The sequence below is a fragment of the Rana temporaria genome, chromosome 9, assembly GCF_905171775.1.
Source record: "Rana temporaria chromosome 9, aRanTem1.1, whole genome shotgun sequence".
Classification (NCBI taxonomy): Eukaryota; Metazoa; Chordata; class Amphibia; order Anura; family Ranidae; genus Rana; species Rana temporaria.
In genome coordinates this window covers 126,434,436-126,456,762 of record NC_053497.1, presented here as the reverse complement: position 1 = coordinate 126,456,762, position 22,327 = coordinate 126,434,436, and the positions used below count along the sequence as shown (strand labels likewise).

At 42.5% G+C, this 22,327-nt stretch overlaps 1 protein-coding gene across 1 annotated transcript in view; it reads left to right on the top strand.

Annotated features, from left to right (window-relative positions):
* The window catches only part of CCDC180 (coiled-coil domain containing 180), a 111,388-nt gene that overhangs the window by 25,434 nt on the left and 63,627 nt on the right, over positions 1 to 22,327 (top strand). Inside the window, exons 9-20 of the mRNA XM_040324450.1 lie at positions 1,509 to 1,672; positions 3,023 to 3,142; positions 5,595 to 5,674; positions 8,916 to 9,004; positions 11,086 to 11,208; positions 13,862 to 14,035; positions 14,718 to 14,833; positions 16,419 to 16,545; positions 18,201 to 18,521; positions 18,714 to 18,952; positions 21,530 to 21,705; positions 22,139 to 22,319. Of these exons, the coding sequence (XP_040180384.1) occupies positions 1,509 to 1,672; positions 3,023 to 3,142; positions 5,595 to 5,674; positions 8,916 to 9,004; positions 11,086 to 11,208; positions 13,862 to 14,035; positions 14,718 to 14,833; positions 16,419 to 16,545; positions 18,201 to 18,521; positions 18,714 to 18,952; positions 21,530 to 21,705; positions 22,139 to 22,319 (1,910 nt within the window). The remainder of the gene's footprint in view (positions 1 to 1,508; positions 1,673 to 3,022; positions 3,143 to 5,594; positions 5,675 to 8,915; positions 9,005 to 11,085; positions 11,209 to 13,861; positions 14,036 to 14,717; positions 14,834 to 16,418; positions 16,546 to 18,200; positions 18,522 to 18,713; positions 18,953 to 21,529; positions 21,706 to 22,138; positions 22,320 to 22,327) is intronic.

The window sequence follows — 22,327 nt, the reverse complement described above, 5'->3', positions numbered from 1 at the left end:
GGGATATATTACTGGAATTTGTATTTATTTATTTTTAATTTATACTACTGATGCCGGTGATCAGCAACTTATACCCGGAGTGCGATAGTGCGGTAGACAATCTGACACTAACTAATGTTGTGGGGAACTGACTAACTGCCACTGTCATCACCAGTAACATTATTACAGTGTTTACAATGACAGAGCTGTGTTCAGTGCTGATCACTGGGGCCTCAGTGTAGGCATGTGCATTTAGTTTTGTTCCGAATCGAAATTCAGACAAATTTTTCATTATTCGGACATTCGGATGCATACGAATTCCCGAATTGTAATATTAACGAATTTAACCGAATCCGAACGAACGTTTTCGCATCGAAAACCCGCGGACAAAATTCGATCGAATTTGAAAACAAATTCTATTCGAATCGAATTCAAAAACAAATTATTTTCGAATCGAATTCGAAAACAATTCGATTCGAAAACAAATTCGAATGAAAATTGAAAGCAAATTTGAATCAAAATCTAAAAAATATAAATCGATTTCTAAAAAAGAATACAATAAAATAGAATATAAAATAATAAAACAATAGAATAGTAAAGAACAGAATGGAATTTAATAGAATGTAATCAAATACAATAGAATATGACCTGGCTTCTTCTATCTATCTTCCATTTTCTGAAATTTGAAATTCATATATAATGAACTCAAATTCAAATAGAAAAATATTAGAAGAGTAGAATAATAATATATATATATATATAAATATATTTTTTTCTGCTCTATTCTAATATTTTTCTATTCGAATTTGAGTTCATTCTATATGAATTTCGAATTTCAGAAAATGGAAGATAGATAGAAGATAGATAGAAGAAGCCAGGTCATATTCTATTGTATTTGATTACATTCTTTTAAATTCCATTCTGTTCTTTACTATTCTTTGATTTTCATTCTATTGTTTTATTATTTTATTTTATATTCTATTTTATTGTATTCTTTTTTAGAAATCGATTTATATTTTTTAGATTTTGATTCAAATTTGCTTTCAAATTTTCATTCCAATTTTTTTTCCGGATCGAATTGTTTTCGAATTCGATTCGAATAGAATTTGTTTTCGAATCCGATTGAAATATTATCGAAATCCGGTCTAAATATTTTCGAATCCGACCGGATTTTTCGAAATTCGGTCGAAAATGAACGAATTCCGAAAACGTATTTAACACATGTAACGAATCTAACTTAACGAAATTAATGAAATAACGAATTAAAACGAAACAAAACACATTTTTCCCTTTTGCACATGCCTACCCCAGTGATCGTCATGTGCTGTAACAAATAACAGCATAGCTGGGAGGGTGTGTGGGTGCACCCCCTGCCTGATCATGTGGATCACGTACTAGGTACATGACCCAATGGAGGAGAGCTGCTCTGCTATTGTATATGTAAGTTATTTCGTTGGCAAGTGAGTAGTTTGTGTTTGGTCTTGTAGATTGTGTCTTGTTTTCGCTGAGTTTCTGCTTCATACACCTAGATGATGAATCAAGCCATACTTGCCAACCAAAGAGCAATTTCCAAGCTGTCTCTGAATCTGATGGAAACAGAACTAAAAAGAGAGGGGACTCAACGCCTTCAGTGGCAAGACCTGATAAAAGCCTGGAAATCCCATGAAAACGAAAGAGTGATAACCAAATTCAGGTATCTTTTTAAAAAAAACACATAATCCTTCACAAAGCTATAATGAGAGCTCAAAATAATTATTGTTATAGCAAAAAAAAAAAAACATGTTTTAAAAGCTTACTAAATTGAGATTATGTTGGCTTTGGAGACCACATTCTAGGTCAATGATGGTTATTAGCCTGTGCTTGTGAAACTGTTTTTATATATAAGATCTATATATGCTTTACAAATAATCTAGGTTACATCTAGCCTAATAATGAGACTTTGTTGTTTTGCAAGCCTGCAACTGTAACTTCTTCATTTGGACCATTGATGTGCAATCTATAAGTGGAAACTTCGGAAAGATGGACAGCCGCACTCCAAAAAAACTCTTGAGTTGTCTTTATTGTAAAATCAATGGTAAAATGCACTACAAAAGGCAGCAAAAATGGGGAAAACAGCCTACGCGTTTCACACTGGATCAGTGCTTAATCATGGCTATCTAGCCTTGATTAAGCACTGATCCAGTGTGAAACGCGTAGGCTGTTTTCCTCATTTTTGCTGCCTTTTGTAGTGCATTTTATCATTGATTTTACAATAAAGACAACTCAAGATTTTTTTTGGAGTGTGGCTGTCCATCTTTTCGAAGTTTCCACTTATTGCCTTGTGTATTGCCGGCACCCTTGGTTTCCTGAGAGGTTTTTGATTGCTTAGTATACCCACCTGGAGCGGTGACTCCCTTTCGATGTGCAATCTATGGTTAGGTAGTGGGGTCTCAGTAGTATTTATATTACTAACTGTGGCTTTCATTTGTATTTTTTTTTTTCATCACTTTTTCTGGTCCATAAAAGAGCTTACTGTAACACCCCTTTCACACTGCTGATGCCCATAGCCCATAATATAGTGGTCAAATGCTGCCATTTTACTGTCAGATATGCAGAGCATTTCTGCCGCTAGCGGGGCGCTTTTAACCCCCGCTAGCGGCCGAGAAAGGGTTAATACCGCCCGCAATGCAGCGCTGCAGCTGCCGGCGGTACCGCGGAGCTGCCCATTGCTTTCAATGGGCAGGAGCGCATTAGCAGCGGTGAGTTCACCGCTGCTAATGCGCTCCAAAGAAGCTGCTGGCAGGACTTTTTCTGACGCCCTGCCAGCGCACCGCTCCAGTGTGAAAGCCCTCGGAGTGAATAGAGCAACAGTTTGAGGGGCGGATTGCAGGCGCTATTTTTTTTTTTTAACGCTATAGTGCCTGCAAAACGCCTTTAGTGTGAAAGGGGTCTAAAAAGGAAAGAAGAAATGTGCAAAGTTGACCTAAAAGATGAAATCAGTTCAGCCCTAAGATATTTTGGTCAGCGGACAAAGTACAACCCTCTTCTATTATTTGTTCTACAGGCTGCTTGCAGAGAAGGAGATGGACGAGATGCCTAGTAGTGTCAAGAGGGAGGTTGACCTGCTGATAGATCAGCACCAGTCACTGCACAGCAAGAGACTTCAGCTGCTGTGTTTGGTCAGGTTGGTACAGTAAGTGGTTCTCATGTAGCACAGGAACATGTGCAGCAAGGGCTATCAAGCATATTTAGCCATAAAGAAAGTATTTGCCGGAAAGGAGGACGTTAGAGCTTGTAGAGCATTGCCTTTTCATCGGTTTAGTATATTTTAGTAGTGGACACAAACCCCACCTCCTATTCCAAATAGACCCCACACATAACTCTTAACCTCCCACTGCCGAGCATAAGTACTTTCCTATCATACATCATAGAAGCTCACTCATTACACAAGTCCACGAGAGAGGTTTGGCAGGGGTTGGGTCAAGCTTCCTTCCACAGGAAAAGTTGAAATTTTTAGTTTTATGCCAATTCTATTAACTACGTGCCGACCGCCGCAATATGTTGGCAGAATGGCATGGGCAGGCAAAAGGACGTACCGTATTTATCGCGGTATAACGCGCTCCCGCGTATACCGCGCACCCCTAAAGTTGCCCCGAATCCTGTGGAAAAAGGTTTTTTTTGTACTTGTCCTCTTCGTCGGGTCCGGCGTCCGTCTGCGGCTTCGGGTGTCCTCTTCGTCGGGTCCGGCGTCCTTCTGCGGCGTCCTCGCGTCCTCCCCGCTCGTTTCCCGCACCGAGTTTGAATACTGTGCCGACATAGACAGAGCGCAGTACACTCGTGTATTGTCGGCAAAGCTCGGCTACCCGCGCTGACGTCCTGTACCTCCAGTACGTCAGCTCGGGAGGAGCCGAGACTGCCCGACAATACACGAGTGTACTGCGCTCGGTATATGTCGGCGCAGTATTCAAACTCAGCGCGGGAAAGCGTGTATCGGCGTATACCGCGGACCCACGATTTTGCCCTGATTTTCAGGGCAAAAAAGTGCGCGGTATACGCCGATAAATACGGTATGTATACGTCCCCTTTAAGAAGCGGCATTGTGGACGCCCCCTGCACCGCCAACGGTGCGCACTCCCGCCGCGAGCTCTGTGACTCCGGCCACGGGTCCCGCGGACTCGATGTGCATGGGCATACCCGCGATCGTATCACGGCGAGGAAGATTTCCCCAGTCTTTCTAGTGACAGGACAGCGACCACAGATTCCTGTAATTCGGAAACCGTGATCACTGTCCTGTCACACACAGCCCACCCCCCCTACAGTTATAAGCACTCCCTAGGAAACACTTAACCCCTACATTGCCACCTAGTGGTTAACCCCCTTCACTGCCAGTGTCATTTTCACAGTAATCAGTGCATTTTTATAGCACTGATCGCTGTAAAAATGATAATGGTCCCAAAAATGTGTCAAAAGTGTCCGATGTGTCTGTCATAAAGTCGCAGTCACGATAAAAATCACTAATCACTAGTAGAAAAAAAAATATGAATAAAAATGCCATAAAATTATCCCCTATTTTGTAGACGCTATAACTTTTATAACCGATCAATAAAACGCTTATTGGAATTTTTTTTAACCAAAAATTGCAATAAGCGATTTGGCCTAAACTGAGGAAAAAAATTTTTTTATATATTTTTTGGGGATATTTATTATAGCAAAAAGTAAAAAATATAGCATTTTTTTCAAAATTGTCGCTCTATTTTTGTTTATAGTGCAAAAAAATAAAAACTGCAGAGGTGATCAAATACCACCAAAAAACATCTCTTTGTGGGGAAAAAAGGACGTCAATTTTGTTTGTGAGCCACGTTGCACGACCGCGCAATTGTCAGTAAAAGCGACGCAGTGCCGAATCACAAAAAGTGGCCTGGTCTTTGACCAGCAAAATGGTCCGGGGCTTAAGTGGTTAATATGCGATGTTCACAGATATTGATCTCTACTATATATTTTTTGCTCAGTCTATGTATTTGAAATCAAACTGTTTTTTTTTTTTGGCCAATAACATGGTGTGGGTGGATTTCTGACAATCACAGGCTGTGTCTCACTCCTCCATCCGGGGGCTGTGGTGCGTGTGTGTGCTTATAATAGCAGGGAGGTGAAGCCTCCATCAATCATATGTAATACCCCATCCCCATTGTGTTTAGCTGTTTATTGAGCATGGGAGGGTAGTGTCATTTATCAGAGTGTATACGCCCACATGTGTGACTCTGTAGTCACATGGGCTCCTCAGATGTGATCAAATGAAAAAGAAAAACACTGAAAAGTGAGCATGTGCAGTAGCTGTAAACAGCTGCTCTGCAGAATCCCCAGCTGCAGTGGGGACATGGACAGGAGGGAGGGATAGAGAACAGGAGAATCAACCAGGTTTTTTGCAGAATACAAAAAAACGAATCCCGTAGTGACTGAGTGAGTATGAACAGCATGTAATACACCATTTATTGATAGTTTTTATTGATGCGCGTTTAATGACACTTTAAAGCTCAGTTATTGTGGTGAAATAAATTGTAGATCAGCAAGTAAAGACCAAGAATTTATAATGCAGCTCTGTGTCTTTGTGGCACTAAACACCATTTTCTTTTACTTAGTGATTTCATACCTGAGACCTGTACAAAGACAGCAGTGGCTGAATGGCATACATCTCTTCTGGACTTAAATAAGGAGATAGGTAAGAAAGATTGCACTGGGGTCAAGTTACTAAATCTGGAGGGTGCAAATCTGACACAGCTCTGCATAGAAACCAATCAGCTTCCGGCTTCTCTTCTTTCTCTCCTTCTCACGTGCCGTTCCATCACTTCTTTCCCCTTCCCCTATAAAGTAATCCAAATAAAACAACAGCTGCATACTCTTGTTCCTATGATCTACATAGAAGATTTCCTTTCCTGCTATCAGTACATATTATCCATTGCTGATTTTTATCTCGTTACTTTGGATAGTCATGTTTCTTGGGATGTATATACACTGAAATAGTCCCTGTGCCATTTAAAGCTGAACTTGAATAAGTATCAGTGACATTATCACAGGGTTGTACCTAATCTGTGCAGAGAGCAGAGCTGTGGGAGGGGCCCAGAAGGCCCACCAATTAGAGGAAGGGGCATATGCAAGACCAGTCACCCTGCCAGGGCTGGTGCAAGGATTTTTGACACCCTAGGCCAAGGGTGTCAAACTCAATTTCATTGTGGGCCGCATCAGCATTATGATTGTCCTCAAAAGGGCCGGTTGTATATGTAAGATTAGATGTCCAGCGTATCCCCTCCCCTTACAAGACGTCAAGAGCCAACCCACCATCAGAAGTTGAGTCCCACACTCTCCCTTACATCACAGTGCACCCCCTTTCCTTATGCTGCTGCTGGGAAGAATCTGGATGCATTGCTTGAAAGCAGAAAGTAGGGGTCTGGAGGAGGACCAGAGGAGGGCTGGGACTCTCCTGCAGCTGCAGGAGAGGTGTGAGGGCCACATATAAAGGCCTGGAGGGCCGGATTCGGCCCGCGGGCCTTGTGTTTGACACCTGTGCCCTAGGCGAAACCTTGTTTTGCTGCCCCCCTTGGCTCCACCCCTGACTCCACCCCCTTTGTCCTGCCCATGTATACCCCACTTTTTTAATGTAGCGCCCATCAAATGCAGCCCACCAGCGCCCATCCAATGCCTCCTCCCCAGCGCCCATCAATTGCAGACTCTTTAGCGCCCATCAAATGCAGCCTACCAGCTCCCATCAATGCAGCCTCACCTGCGCCCATTCAATGCAGCCTCACCAGCGCCCATCCAATGCAGCCTCACCAGCACCCATCAATGCAGCCTCACTAGCGCCCATCGATGTAGCCTCACCAGCACTTATCAATGCAGCCTCACCAGCACCCATCAAATGCAGCCTCACCAGCACTTATCAATGCAGCCTCACCAGCGCCCATCAAATGCAGCCTCACCAGCGCCCATCAAATGCAGCCTCACCAGCGCCCATCAAATGCAGCCTCACCAGTGCCCATCAAATGCAGCCTCACCAGCGCCCATCAAATGCAGCCTCACCAGCGCCCATCAAATGCAGTCTACCAGTGCCCATCAATGCAGTCTACTAGCACCCATCAATGCAGCCTCACCAGCGCCCATCAATGCAGCCTCACCAGCGCCCATCAATGAATGTTTGTTTGCTTCCATTCATTCAGGAGTCAGGACACAGTCCTCCGCCGTCGCTGTGCCTCTGACAGTATGTGTGAACGGAGCGGCGGGTGCCTGCTGATGCTGAGATTTATTTGCTTGCTGCAGAGAGAAGAGAGTAGGAACACCAGTGGCCAGGCGCCCTAAGCAGCAGTGCGCCCTAGGCGGCTGCTTAGTTTGCCTAGTGGTAGCACCGGCCCTGCACCCTGCATAAGAAAAGAGGGCAGCAGTGAGCAGTCTTTATTACAGGAAGCTCTTCTACACAGAATTACTGCACAGATCTGTAAGAAACACAAAATGCACAACAAGTTTCAAGAGTGCAGGCGTACCCCACTTTTAAGTACACAATGGGGTTTATTTATTAAAGCTGGAAAGTGCAAAATCACTTCTGCATAGAAACCAATGAGCTTCTAACCGCAGCTTGTTCAATTAAGCCTGGTAATAAAACCTGGAAGCTCATTGGTTTTTATGCAGACGTGATCCTTATTTTGCACTTTCCAGCTTTAGTAAATAAACCCCTTTGTGTACTTAAAGTGGAGTTCCACCCATAAATATAACATTACATCAGTAGTTTTAAAAAAGTGTCATTAGTCCTTTAAGAATTTTTTTTTTTTAGATGCCTTCAAAGTGTTGTTGCTAGGCAGAATAGTTAATCTTCCCTCTTCCTGCACCTAGGTGCTTAAGCTTCCTAACCTACACCGCACAGACTCCTGGGAATGTAGTGGGTGTAACTTTCCAGGAGTCTGTGCACTCCCCAGTCTCGAAGAATCATGTGACTTAGGTTTCAGAACCTGTACTGTCCATTACACTGCTTGTGCAGCACTGAGCATGTGTTAGATCTGCAAGGCTGAAATCCAGGAAGTCATACAGTCTGGCTTCATGATGCCCACACTTAAGATGGCCCCAGTCAATTTCTATTTTATAAAGTGTCTAAATGCTGTAACAACCTAACAAAACGGACCTTAGTTTACAGACTAACTTTACTAGAATACATTAAAGCGGTGGTTCACCCTTAGAGGGCACTTTTCCCCCTTAGATTCCTGCTCGTTTTTACTAGGGGAATCGGCTATTTGTTTTAAAATATGAGCATTACTTACCCGTTTACGAGATGCATCCTCTCCGTCGCTTCCGGGTATGGGCTGCGGGAATGGGCGTTCCTTCTTGATTGACAGTCTTCCGAGAGGCTTCCGACGGTCGCATCCATCGCGTCACGATTTTCCGAAAGAAGCCGAACGTCGGTGCGCAGGCGCAGTATAGAGCCGCACCGACGTTCGGCTTCTTTCGGCTACGAGTGACGCGATGGATGCGACCGTCGGAAGCCTTTTGGAAGACTGTCAATCAAGAAGGAACGCCCGCTCCCGAAGACCCATACCCGGAAGCGACGGAAGAAGATGCATCTCGAAAACGGGTAAGTACTGCTCATATTTTAATACAAATAGCCGATTCCCCTAGACCGAACGAGCAGGAATCTAAGGGGAAAAGGGGAAAATTTTAATAAATGGGTGAACTCCCGCTTTAAGCTTGTGTATTACAGGGGTATTTATATTTAAAAAGTGAAATTGTGGCCGGAACTCCGCTTTAAAAGTGGGGTATGCCTGTACACATGACTATTATATTTACACAATATTCAGCTTAAAGCTCTGGATTAACTTTATATAAAAAAGCATGAATCGGCTTTAGTGAGCATGGACGTCTTAATGGTCAGGTGAGAATTTCTAGTGTAAAGCACTTTTCTTTCCGTTGTCTCCTCCATGCAGAGTCTATGAGCACACAGTTTTTACACAGACTTCATAACCTTCAGAGGGACACCATCCATCGATGTACAACAGCAGCAGAAGCATGTCAAGTGAGTACCCCATTACACTTGTTTATTTTTGTAATCTTGTGCTGTGATGCTCAACCTGCATTATACAGCGCTCAGCATAAATGAGTACACCCCTTTTAAAAAGTACGATTTGAATCAAAATCTCAATGCACACAAGAAGAATTTCCAAAATGTTTACAAAACTGAGTTTTATAGAACATTTGTTTAGCTCATTACATGAAAGTAAGATTAATATTATAACGCGGATTACAAAAATCTTTAGTATTACTCAAATTGATGCAAAAATGAAAATACCCCACAACAAAAACTGCCCCATCAGGGTTGCCGGCCTCACCAGGGACAGTATATAAAAATCATTTTTTTTACATCTGTCCCTGAAATGTCCATTACCGACATCCTTTTGGTCTAAAAATCCCAAGATTATAGCTGCCCCGCCTCTCCAGTACCTTTTCAGTGTGTGTATGTGTACTGTGTGTGTACACTGTTAGCCAGATTCAGAGAGGTTTACGCCGGCGTATCTGTAGATACGCCGCCGTAACTCTGAATCTGCGCCGTCGTACATTTAAGTGTATTCTCAAATTGAGATACACTTAAATGTAGCTAAGATACGACGGCCTGCACCGTCGTATCTTAGCTGTCTAGTTCCGCCGGCCGCTAGGGGCGTGAACGCTGATTTACGCCTAGAATGCGTAAATCAGCGAGATACGCCTATTCATGAACGTACGCTTGCCCGTCGCAGTAAAGATACGCCGTTTACGTAAGGCGTTTCAGGCGTAAAGTTATTCCACCAAAAAGCTGGCCTAGCCAATGTTAAGTATGGACGTCGTACCCGCGTCGAATTTTGAAAATTTTACGTTGTTTGCGTAAGTCGTCCGTGAATGGGGCTGGACGTAATTTACATTCACGTCGAAACCAATAAGTCCTTGCGGCGTACTTTGAAGCAAAATGCACACTGGGATATGTCCACGGACGGCGCATACGCCGTTCGTTAAAAACGTCAATCACGTCAAAAACGTCAATCACGATTCATTAACATAAAACACGCCCCCCTGTTCCTCATTTGAATTAGGCACGCTTAGGCCGGCACATTTACGCTACGCCGCCGTAACTTAGGACGCAAGTGCTTTGTGAATACAGCACTTGCCTCTCTAATTTACGGCGGCGTAGAGTATATGCGATACGCTACGCCTGCCTAATGTTAGGCTCTCCGACGTGAATCTAGCTATGTGTGTCTGTATGTGTATTCTGTGTGTATGTATACTCTGTGTGTATATTGTGTGTCTGTATATACTGTGTGGCCCCATAATCTCCTATTGCCCGGGGGCCCCATAATCTCCTATTGCCCAGGGGCCACATAATCTCCTATTGCCCGGGGGCCCCATAATCTCCTATTGCCCGGGGGCCCCATATTCTCCTATTGCCCGGGGGCCCCATAATCTCCTATTGCCCGGGGACCCCATAATCTCCTATTGCCCGGGGGCCCCATAATCTCCTATTGCCCGGGGACCCCATGAGTTGACAGTCCGCCCCTGATGACTTCCATGATTTGTAAGGACAACGCCAAGTCTTCTAGGCACGGAATGAATAAGTTGGCGATATATTGCAACATCTATCTTTTTCCATTCTTCAATGTGCTGCAGAAATTTCCCTCCACTGAGTCTGAGTCTGGGCAGCTGAAGCTGCTGCCTGTTCACTTCCTGGATCTACACAGAGACACACCTTTAGCTCTGCAGCACGCATTGGCCCTCTTTTGACTCATCCCCCCCCCCCCTTCCTGGCAAACTCTCATGAGTGTGAGATAGAGAACTGTGCACGATGTCATAAGCCTAGGCTACTGACCAGACAAGAAACAGGAAGTGGGCTGTAAAAGGTATTTACTGGCAGATTTTTTTTTTTTATTATCCAAAGTTAAAAGGGCAATAGATGGAAAGTTAAAAAAAATTACTGATGTTCCACTTTAATGTGCATAGAAGGATGCCTCTGACATAGGCAGTACATATTATAAAAATGGTAAAGTATGGTAATGACAGTATTTTATCATATTGCCTTTTATTCAATATGGCCATTTCTTGTACAGAACCTGTTTTGTTTCTTATTTACAGGCCCAGCTGATGAATTTGGACATCTGTAACAAAGACGAGGCCGAGACAATCTTGACCATAGAGCTTTCCCCAATCACCACACAATTCCTGATAAAATATGACAAAGAACAAAAGCTCTTCTCTGTATGTCTTCTAGTACAAACATTTGAACTTTTTTTTGTGGTGTTTTGTTTGACATAGCATCAGATATGCAACATTTTTTGTATTAAATTATAACGGAGGTCAAAACTTTTTTTTAAATTTTGGATAGAGTGATTTTTTTGCCATCTGTGTCCCATTGCGGAGATTTCCCTTCACTTCCTGTCCCATAGACAAACAGGAAGTGAGAGGAAATCCCTCCAAAGTTGGGAAATCACCAGAACTAGTGTCCCCATTGGAAGATTTCTGATCTTCTTCAGTTCCAGTGAAAACCCAAATGTTTTACTTTCACTCTCAGTGATAATAGTAATTAGGACAAATAGAGAAGGTAAATCTCCCTAACAGAAAAACGTTGACAGGGGTTCTAATCTCTCTCCACTATATCCAAAACTAAAAAAATACTTTTGCCTTAAGATATACTATAAAAGGCATGTATGCTAAATGAAATGTTAGTGTAACATTTCCAAATATTCATTACCGCCCACAGATATCACAGTACTACCCCCTAGCAATGCTTTTATCTGAACAAAGAGAAAGATCTTTTTGTGCTTCGGCCTCAATCTAAAAACAGCTCCTAGCACTATAATTTGGTGAAGTCTATCAAAATGATATAGAAAAAAACTTGCAGCGCAACAAATGTTATGTATTAATAGTGCAAAGTGCATACAAGTACAACAATTATAATAAAGTGCTGACAAACAGTCTTATGCAATAAAAAATAGAAGTTATGCGTATACAAGGCTAATAACAAAAGCCAAATAGTCCTAAAAAGAGAATAAACCAAAACAAGTAATTTGGGTTGTTGAAAAAAAGTGGTTGCAAATAGCTGGTACGCAGTAGAAAGCCACAATCCACACACACACACACACACACACACTATATTGTCAAAAGTATTGGGACTCCTGCCTTTACATGCACATGAACTTTAATGGCATCCCAGTCTTAGGCCCCGTACACACGACCGAGTTTCTCGGCAGAATTCAGCCAAAAACTCGGTCGGAGCTGGATTCTGCCGAGAAACTCGGTCGTGTGTACACTTTTCAGCGAGGAAGCCAACATGTTCTCTTTTTCCTCGTTGTTCAATGAGGAAAGTCGGCCCGCCGAGCTCCTCGGTGGCTTCCACACTGAACTCGCCGAGGAACTCGATGTGTTTGGCACGTCGAGTTCCTCGGACGTGTGTACGGGGCCTAAGTCTGTAGGGTTCAATATTGAGTTGGCCCACCCTTTGCAGCTATAACATCTTCAACTCTTCTGGGAAGGCTGTCCACAAGGTTTAGGAGTGTGTCGATAGGAATTTTTAACCATTCTTTCAGAAGTACAGTACATTTGTGAGGTCAGGCACTTATGTTGGACGAGAAGGCCTGGCTTGCAGTCTCCACCCTAATTCATCCCAAAGGTGTTCTATCGGGATGAGGTCAGGACTCTGTGCCGGCCAGTCAGGTTCCTCCACCCTAAACTCACTCATCCATGTGTTTATGGACCTTGCTTTGTGCACTGGTCAAAATCATTTGGTGGAGGGGGATTATGGTGTGCGGTTGTTTTTCAGGGCTTGGGCTTGGCCCCTTAGTTCCAGTGAAGGGAACTCTTAAGTCATCGGCATACAAGACATTTTGGACAATTTCATGCCCCCAACTTTGTGGGAACATTTTGTGGATGGCCCTACCTGTTCCAACATGACTGTGCACCAGTGCACAAAGCAAGGTCCATAAAGACATGGATGAGTGTGTTTGGGGTGGAGGAACTTGACTGTCCTGACCTCAACCCGATAGAATGTATAGAGCTGAGAGTACCCCCCACTGTGGGACCTTATGGGCAAACTAAAATAAGCATTTTGTAATAAAACATTGAAAAAAGTTGATCAAAGTATTAAAAACATATTGGTACGAACATCACCATAGAAATACATGATACAGGTTATTATACCAAGCTCATAGCACTTTCTGCTAATGTTGTTTTATGGTTAGCATTGCTTCTGAGCATGCAGGTTTATATTTTGGATTTCTGACACGACACATTTCTTGTCGGAAAATCTTAAAGCATGCTATCCCACATTTGTTGTCGGAAAAAGCGACAACAATTGTCCGATGGAGCATACAAATGGTCGGATTTTCCGACAACAGCCTGTCATCACACAATTCCCGTCGGATAATCCGATCGTGTACGAGGTTTAAAGGGGTTGTAAAGGTTAGTTTTTTATTTCCTAAATAGGTTCCTTTAGGCTAGTGCATTGTTGGTTCACTTACCGTTTCCTTCCATTTCCCTTCTAAATTTTTTTTTTCTTTGTCTGAATTTCTCATTCCTGTTTCTCCTCAGTGAGCTTGCCCCCATCATCCGAGCCGTTCTGGCTGGGGGTTAGTCAGCGTCCTCGCCCCCTCCCTTGGCACTACATCCCTGCGGGGAGACGCTGAGTGATCACTTGAGAAAGGGAGACTGAGAAAGTGCTCCCTCCTGTCTGCAGCAAACCGATTACATCACTCTCCCAGATTATACCACTCAGGCCCAAGCACAGTCACATGATAAACGTTACTGTATTTTTAAGATGATAAAGTGGCTTAATATTATGACATATAGTGAATTTATTAAAATAGACTTGTAAATTCCTGGAACATTTACTTTCATTGACTTCTTAACATTTTAGGATGTAATGATGACTGTATCAAAGCAAATGGACTCACATACAAATAAGTTATTTAAATATGCTAAAAAAGCCGTTCATCTTTGGGATGTCTTGCAAATCGGACTCGCCCAACAGGAAAAGACCCTGCAGAAGAATTTAGATTGCTGTCGCAAGAAGCATGATGCAGAAAATCAGGTACGATCGACTCCTGTATTGTTCTCGTCTCCTTTCCTCTATTGTAGATATCGGTTATTATTGAACTTAGAAAAGAAGAGCTGTAACCTAATTGGTTTATATGGTTAACTATGCAAATTAACCCAGCTAATGATATCTAAATTTCTGTGATTATAGGCTCTACTTTATTCCTGTTTTTTTTTTTTTTTAATATCAAAACTGAGATTTATTTTTGTTCTACCCTTTGCCAGTTCACACAGGGGCGTCACGACTTTGGGGGGCGACTCGGCAAGGCGATCTCAAGACGACTTCAGAGGCGACTTGCAAGATGACTTCTGTAGTGACTTGAAGTCAATGCAAGACGCCCCGAGTCGCCCCCGAAGTCGTACAAGAACCTTTTTCTAAGTCGGAGCAACTTGAGTTGCGCCTATTAGAACGTTTCCATTGAATAGAGCAGAGTGCGACTTGTCAGGCGGCTGAGTCGCCTGACGAGTCGACCCTGTGTGAACCGTCTGTTTTAGACATGTTTAATAAACAAGTGCAGATACCTATGACATACAATAAGAAAGAGCAATCAGATTTCTTATTAGCTCCATTTCAGATCAGTGGAAGATGATTTCTGATTGGTTGTTGTGGATCATTACAATGTATTGATATGATAATATTCCCAGCATACTGACTGCCTTGTCCTTTCCACACACAGAAAAGAGAAGCCAATCTTGACATTATTTTGGACAGTCTGCGGCAGGGGAGCACTGTGGAACAAATGCGTGCCCTCATGGACAAGGCCCTGGCATGTTTACAGGACATTAAAGCTGGGTAACCGTCTGATTATTTCTAACCTATATGTTTGTAATCATTCTTCTTCTTTTTACTAGAAAATTTTACCAATTTCTTGACTCTTGATTCTATTTGTTTTTGATGGTAAGGGTGTAAGGGCCTAAAATTTGTATTGCATTTCAGAGTTCATATATATTATTTAAATGGGACAGGTTTAAAATGTTTCCAAAGTGATAATCATGGTGCGGTGCCAACACCTTAGTGTTTGTCAAGTCAATACCAGATCAATCCCCTGTGTAGCTCCCTTGGGTTCTGGATCCAGGCTGTACATGGAGACTCAGCCCATGCACAAGCTGAGATAAAACTTCTTCCTTTATAAAACATAGTCTCACTCCTTGTTCTACTGTCAAATGCCAAAACATCTTCTGCCAACTGAAGTTCTGCCAGTTGACCTATCAAATATTCCAGGATGGGCAGGGATTTAAAGTGACATTAAATTCTGGTTAAAAAATAATAATAATAATAATATATATATATATATATATATATATATATATATATATATACTCGGAGCCACCGTCTCCATAGTCCTACTGTAAGTAGGAACAGAGCCATTGTCTCCATAGTCCTAATGTAAGTAGGACTGTAGCCACCGTCTCCATAGTCCTACTGTAAGTAGGAACAGAGCCATTGTCTCCATAGTCCTAATGTAAGTAGGACTGTAGCCACCGTCTCCATAGTCCTACTGTAAGTAGGAACAGAGCCATTGTCTCCATAGTCCTAATGTAAGTTAGACTGTAGCCACCGTCTCCATAGTCCTTCTGTAAGTAGGAACGTAGCCACCTTCTCCATAGTCCTACTGTAAGTAGGAACGTAGCCATCTTCTCCATAGTCCTACTGTAAGTAGGAACAGATCCACCATCTTCATAGTCCTACTGTAAGTAGGAACGTAACCACCTTCTCCATAGTCCTACTGTAAGTAGGAACAGATCCACGATCTCCATAGTCCTACTGTAAGTAGGCACATAGCCAGAGTCTCCATAGTCCTACTGTAAGTAGGAACGTAGCCACCTTCTCCATAGTCCTACTGTAAGTAGGAATGTAGCCACCTTCTCCATAGTCCTAATGTAAGTAGGAACGTAGCCACCGTCTCCATAGTCCTACTGTAAGTAGGAACGTAGCCACCGTCTCCATAGTCCTACTGTAAGTAGGAACTTAGCCACTGTCTCCATAGTCCTACTGTAAGTAGGAACGTAGCCACCTTCTCCATAGTCCTACTGTAAGTAGGAACGTAGCCACCTTCTCCATAGTCCTACTATAAGTAGGATCGTAGCCACCATCTCCATAGTCCTACTGTAAGTAGGCATGTAGCCACCGTCTTCATAGTCCTACTGTAAGTAGGGACAGAGCCATTGTTTGTCTCCATAGTCTCCATAAAATAGATGTTCCCACTGTCAGTGCTGCTTATACCAGTAATCAGATTTTATCCAACAACTCTTCAGTAGCATTATAACTAAAAATATTCTATGGCCTTAAGGCAACACATACACTTTCCCAGTCATTTAGTTGTTATACATCTGTTGGATATTCCCTGAATGTTATGAATTATTCTGTTAATCAACAGGTATGTGAAATTTCATCATGATCAAGTCATTGTCACAGAGTCCTATCCTGCGATGGTGCTGAGTGAATTAATGTCATACAGCTCATCTGTAAGCAAATTCTTTCATGTCCAAGAAGTGTACGGAGAGGTGAGTCAATCATAAAACAGAGTTGTAAGTACACTCACTGACCACTTTATTCGGTACAGCTTGTTATGTGTTCAGAGATGGTATTCTGCATACCTTGGTTGTGATGAGAGGTTATTTGAGTTACTGTTGCCTTTCTATACTCTCGAACCAGTCTGCCCATTCTCCTCTGACATCAACAAGATATTTTCTTCCACACAACTGCCACTCACTGGACATTTTCTATTTTTCTGACCATTCTCTGTAAACCCTAGTGATGGTTGTGCAGGAAAATGCCAGTAGATCAGCAGTTTTTGTAAATCTCAGACCAGCCCATTTTGCACCAACAACCATGCCACGTTCAAAGTCACTTAAATCCCCTTTCTTCCCCATGCTGATGCTTGGTTTCAACAAGTTGTCTTCACCACATCTAGATGCCTAAATGCATTGAGTTGCTTCCATGTGATTGGCTAATTAGCAATTTGTGTTGCCAAGCAATTGAACAGAATTATATAATAAAGTGACCAATGAGTGTATATCAACAGGGGATGAACAACTCATGTGGCAACTTTTGGTCCCAGAAGCAAGTGGTGGGGGGTCAGTGTGACAGCCTCCTTAATCAACAAATCACAGTTGTAGTTCACCCTTGTTTTATCTTATTTGCGTAATTATCGTGCATTCTTTATTTTTTTTTAATTAATTTTTAAATTCTACCTGTAGATTCTAATATATAAAAAAAAATATCCCCCAGTTCTGCTCATAACAATTATGGAAAAACAAACTACAGATGTACTGCTCAGACCAAGCAGCATCTTTGGGCCATTTTTCTGTGCTGCTCTTTAGGCTTCATGTACACGGACGTTGTTCAACCTCTCCTGAACGAATTAACTTGACAGCTATAAACCGGCGTCTAAAAACGGGCATTTAACCGTGTTTACATGGCGTGTTAAGCCGCGTTTGCGTCTAGAAGCATTTTTTATTTTTTTGGTTAAAATGAAAAACGTCTGTAAACGAAATGCTGCTAAACTCAAGTTTAAAAAAAATGCCCAACTGCCTCTATACGCCCATTTACCAGCAGCAGTGTACATGAGGCCTTACCTGTGAAGGAATACATTTGTTACTATACTACAGACTGGTAGTTTTACTTTAAAGCAGAGGTCCACACAAACATGGAACTTCCACTTTTCGGAACCTCCCCCCTCCGGTGTCACATTTGGCATCTTTCAGGGGGGAGGAGGTGCAGATACCTGTATAATACAGATATGTGCACCCACTTCTGGGCATAGACCCCTGCAGGAGTTACGCCACTTCCTACCTGCATGGGCAGTAGGGAACCAGGAAGTGAAGCCTCAAGGCTTCATTTCCTGATTCCCTTACCGAAGATGGCGGAGGCAGCAGACGAGGACCGAGGGACGGGTTGACCTCGGGTGCCGACACAGTGGGCACCCTGGACAGATAAGTGTCCTTATTTTAAATGTCAGCAGCTACAGTATTTTTAGCTGCTGACTTTAAAAAAAAAATTTGGCGGACCTCCGCTTTAAATGCCTCTTCCATCAAGTGCCTTATGCAGACGGCATGGTACCGCTGGCTCAGAATTTTGTGCAGTCAGTTGCAAGAACTGTTATGACTTGTAGATTCTTTGCTCTGTATAATGTAGCTTGTTTCTTCTTTTACACAAGGCTCCTCTGATAATTAAAGAATCAGATAGTAAGAGCTGCGAAACCATGTCCCAGGAACCTGGCAGGGCTGACGTGGAGGAAGAGCCTATAGCAAAACCAGACTATGCATCACAGGATATTGATGACAAGTCTGGCGTTACATGGGATCACCCTATGGAGAGAACTGGAGTGAAGACACCTCAACCACCTGAAGTATTAATCAAAGTGGCTGATGAAGGAGAAGTATCTGCTCAGGTGTCAGCAGAAAATGAAGACAGTGTAACAACACAAAGTTCTGGCCATCATGAAATTTTGGAAACTCCCAGCAACACTCAGTTCGAGGTGTGTAAATTTGAAAAATTTACCTCTGTGTTCTGGATTACATAATGGTTTCTGGATGCTGGAAATAAAATTGCAATTTCCTACCCCCTGCAGAAATGGGGTACCAGCTCAGAAGGCCACCTGCCATATGCTTATACATTTTGATATGGCACTAGCTACAAAAGACAACTAACCATATTCCCTTTATTCCAGCTGTCACCAGCAAGAGAGCACATGGAAGTCCCAAAGGTAGTTGAGAGCTTTGTAACATCCAGAGGAAACTCATACACTGTGCTGTCACCCAGCAAAAAGCAAAATGGCACATCTACTGTGATAGACCAACCAGTGATAGAGAATGTGTTCTTCACCGAGGCTGTCATAGAAGAGGAAAGCCCTATCAATATAAACCTGATGCTGGTGCCTGAGAAGCTGATTACTGAACTGAAGAACAAGTGAGTCTCATAGACCCCATCTCATGAACCCCATAGATCAATAAAGGTGGCCGAAATTGGCTTAAGCCTCGTACACACGACCGAGGAACTCGACGGGCGAAACACATCGTTTTCCTCGTCGAGTTCCTTGTTAGGCTGTCGAGGAACTCGACAAGGCAAGTTTCTCCATTCCCCTCCAGTCGAGGAAATAGAGAACTTACTCTCTTTTTGGCTCGTTGAGTTTCTCGACAGTTTCCTCGACGAAAATGTACACACGACCGGTTTCCTCGGCAAAAAAATATCTCCCAGCAAGTTTCTTGCTGGTTTTTGCCGAGAAACTCGGTCGTGTGTACGAGGCCTAAGAAAGAAAGCTGCTCAGCTCTGAAATTAGAGCCCCATTGACTTCAATAGCTTTCCAGAACAGTTTTGTCCTTTGTTTCCCTATAGGAAAAATATAATGGCTTTTATACATCTCATTGCAAATTATTTTATATCTTTTTTTCTGCTATTTATACAAAAAAACATTCAAAATGTATCTTAACCACTTCCCGCCCGCAGTACGTCATATGACGTCTTTCTCTTTCAGTGGGAATATCTGAATGATACATGCAGCTACAGGCATCATTCAGATATCCTCGTTTTCAGCCAGTGATTCTGTGCACCATAAGAATGATCATAGCGGCAGTTCCGCTGATTTATCGTTCTTACAGGCAATAGGATGGGATACCCCCCTCCTGCCACCATCCGGTGCTTCTCTGGGCTCTCCCATGCCATCAGGGACCCGGAGAAATAATCGGCCACCGCCGGATGACGACCATAGAGATTTCCAGTCATCTCTATGACTGTCGGAGGCCCGGGCGTGACGTTATGACGTCACGTCCGGGCCGTGGTTGTAAGCAAAGCCACAATTTCGGCTGGTAAGCATGAGATCGTGATTTTTTTTCGATCACCTGCTTTCCACCCTGAAGAAGAGATGTAGGGTCTTATTGACCCCACATCTCTCCATAAGGAGGACCTGTCATGAACCATTCCTATTACAAGGGATGTTTACATGGCTTGTAGTAGGAATAAAAGTGATCAAGAAAATAAAGTAAAAGAAAGTGTAAAAAAAAAAGTAAAATTAAATATTTTTTATTTTTTTAAAACGCCCCTGTGCCCAATAGCTCGCACTCAGAAGTGAACGCACACGTAAGTCCCGCCCACATATGTAAACGCCATTCAAACCACACATGTGAGGTATCGCTGCGTGCGTTAGAGCACGAGCAACAATTCACAAGCACTAGAAAAAATGAAAGGGTCGTCTATGGAGATGTTTAAGTACAGAAGTTTGGCGCCATTCCATGAGTGTGCGCAATTTTAAAGTGTGACATGTTGGGTATCTATTTACTCCGCATAACACCAACATCATCTTTCACATTATACAAAAAAACGTAACTGTTTTGTTATTTTTTAATTCATGAAACTTTTTAAAACACGTTTGAAAAATTGTTGCACAAATACCATGCGAAAAAAAAGTTGCAATGACCGCTATTTTATTTCCTAGGGTGTCTGCTAAAAAAAACATACATGTATAATGTTTCGGGGTTCTGAGTAATTTTCTAGCAAAAAAATTATGATTTCTACATGTAGGAGAGGAGTGCAAGAATAGGCACGGTATGGAAGTGGTTAAGGAGCAGTTTGGTTTTTCCAAAGAAAGAGCACAGGATAACTCTCTACCCATTCCAATACATTGAAATACGTGATTTCCTTTTTTCCCCCTATGGGTAAAGTTCACCTACGTTGTTAATGATTATTTCCTTTTATACTTTTGCTGTCAGAATATAAGTGTGTAGGCTGTCTTTTCACCTACCTGAGCTCAATGTTGATCACAAACACTAAATAAACCTTTATATAACCTTCATATAACAAACAAACAGGTTTGTTATCTGATAGTTTTGCTATTCTCTAGCAGTCGTGTTAGCCCTGAGCTCAGATAGGATACAGGTCAACATCTGTGGGGGCCTTACAGCCTAACACTGAGCTGACATTTCTATGGAGAAAATACAAGCGAATAACAACACTCATGCCTCGTACACACGACCAGTTTTTGGCCGGGAAAACTGGGCATGTTTATGCTCCATGGCAGTTTTCCCGACAGGAAAACCGCCGGGAATCCCGGCGTGAAAAATGAGAACATGTTCTCTTTTTTCCTGCTGCGATTCCCGGCCAAAGCTCTGGAGCATACACACGGCCGGGTTTCCCGGCCAAAGCTCTCATGGCAGTTTTCCTGCCAGGAAAACCGGCTGTGTGTAGGGGGGGAAAAAACTGCCGAGCCGGTTCTCGGCTTTCCCCTCGGGTTTCCCGGTGGTAAAAAGTCCATACGTGTGTACGAGGCATATAGCCTGTCCATGAGAGGTAAGACAGCTTTCTTATAACAGCCTATAGTGGTAATTTCTTATAAATGCCCATTTATGTTAGATTCTATGTTTTTTTGCTAGAGAGCCATTTGTTATCTACCTGATTGGTTGCTGTTTCCGATGCAGATGCTCTCTTGTTCTGATTGGTCTGTTTACTGTTGTTACATTATGATAATCTTGCTTCAACTTTCCTCATTTTCAGTATTCGGCTTGGCTTCTATGAACACCTGGAGGGTTGGTTTGATGAAATGGTGTCCAATTCTTATAGTATTGTTCTGGCCAAAGAGGAAGAGCTGAAGTCTGAACTGGATTTGCTCTGTCACCTTCATGAGCCCAGGGGGCTACGCATAGAAATGGACATCCACAACGTTAGGGCAGGTACAGTCCTTTGACACCTGTGTCAAACATCTAAGTAGACATATGAAACACAATTAAGCATTATTAAACTGTCATAAGATATGTAAAATAATGCACTTTCCTTAATAATCCCACCACCTATTCTGTACCATAGAATACGTAGGGTGGTGACATTTTTTAGGTCTTGCAAAGCCCCACTTCCTTCCTATTTTTTGTGACTTACAATAAATATGGTTATAAACATACACATATATCTTTAGTGACAAACAGCTCATTGGAAACTCCTCAGAGAACATGTAAATCTGCATTTATATGTCTATGGTCAGTTTAAGGATATATCAGAACGTTGTGTATTGGTAATAGGTGGAATATTATCAATCAACAGCCAGTCCTGTTTGCTACATCATTTTAATTTTACGCATGCCTCTGAAACAAGATTCTGATTCCCTTGTAGCTGAATTGCTCCTACACTCAGAACGTGTGGATCGGCACTGCGAAGGGGTGAATCAAGCACTTAATGATTTAAAGGAAGAGAGCACTTTACTGATTGAGAAAATGAAAAGTGAGACTGAAAATTTCCGCAGTAAAATCATATCCATGAAAAGCACATTCCTGAATGCCAATAAGTCTGATAAGTGAGTAT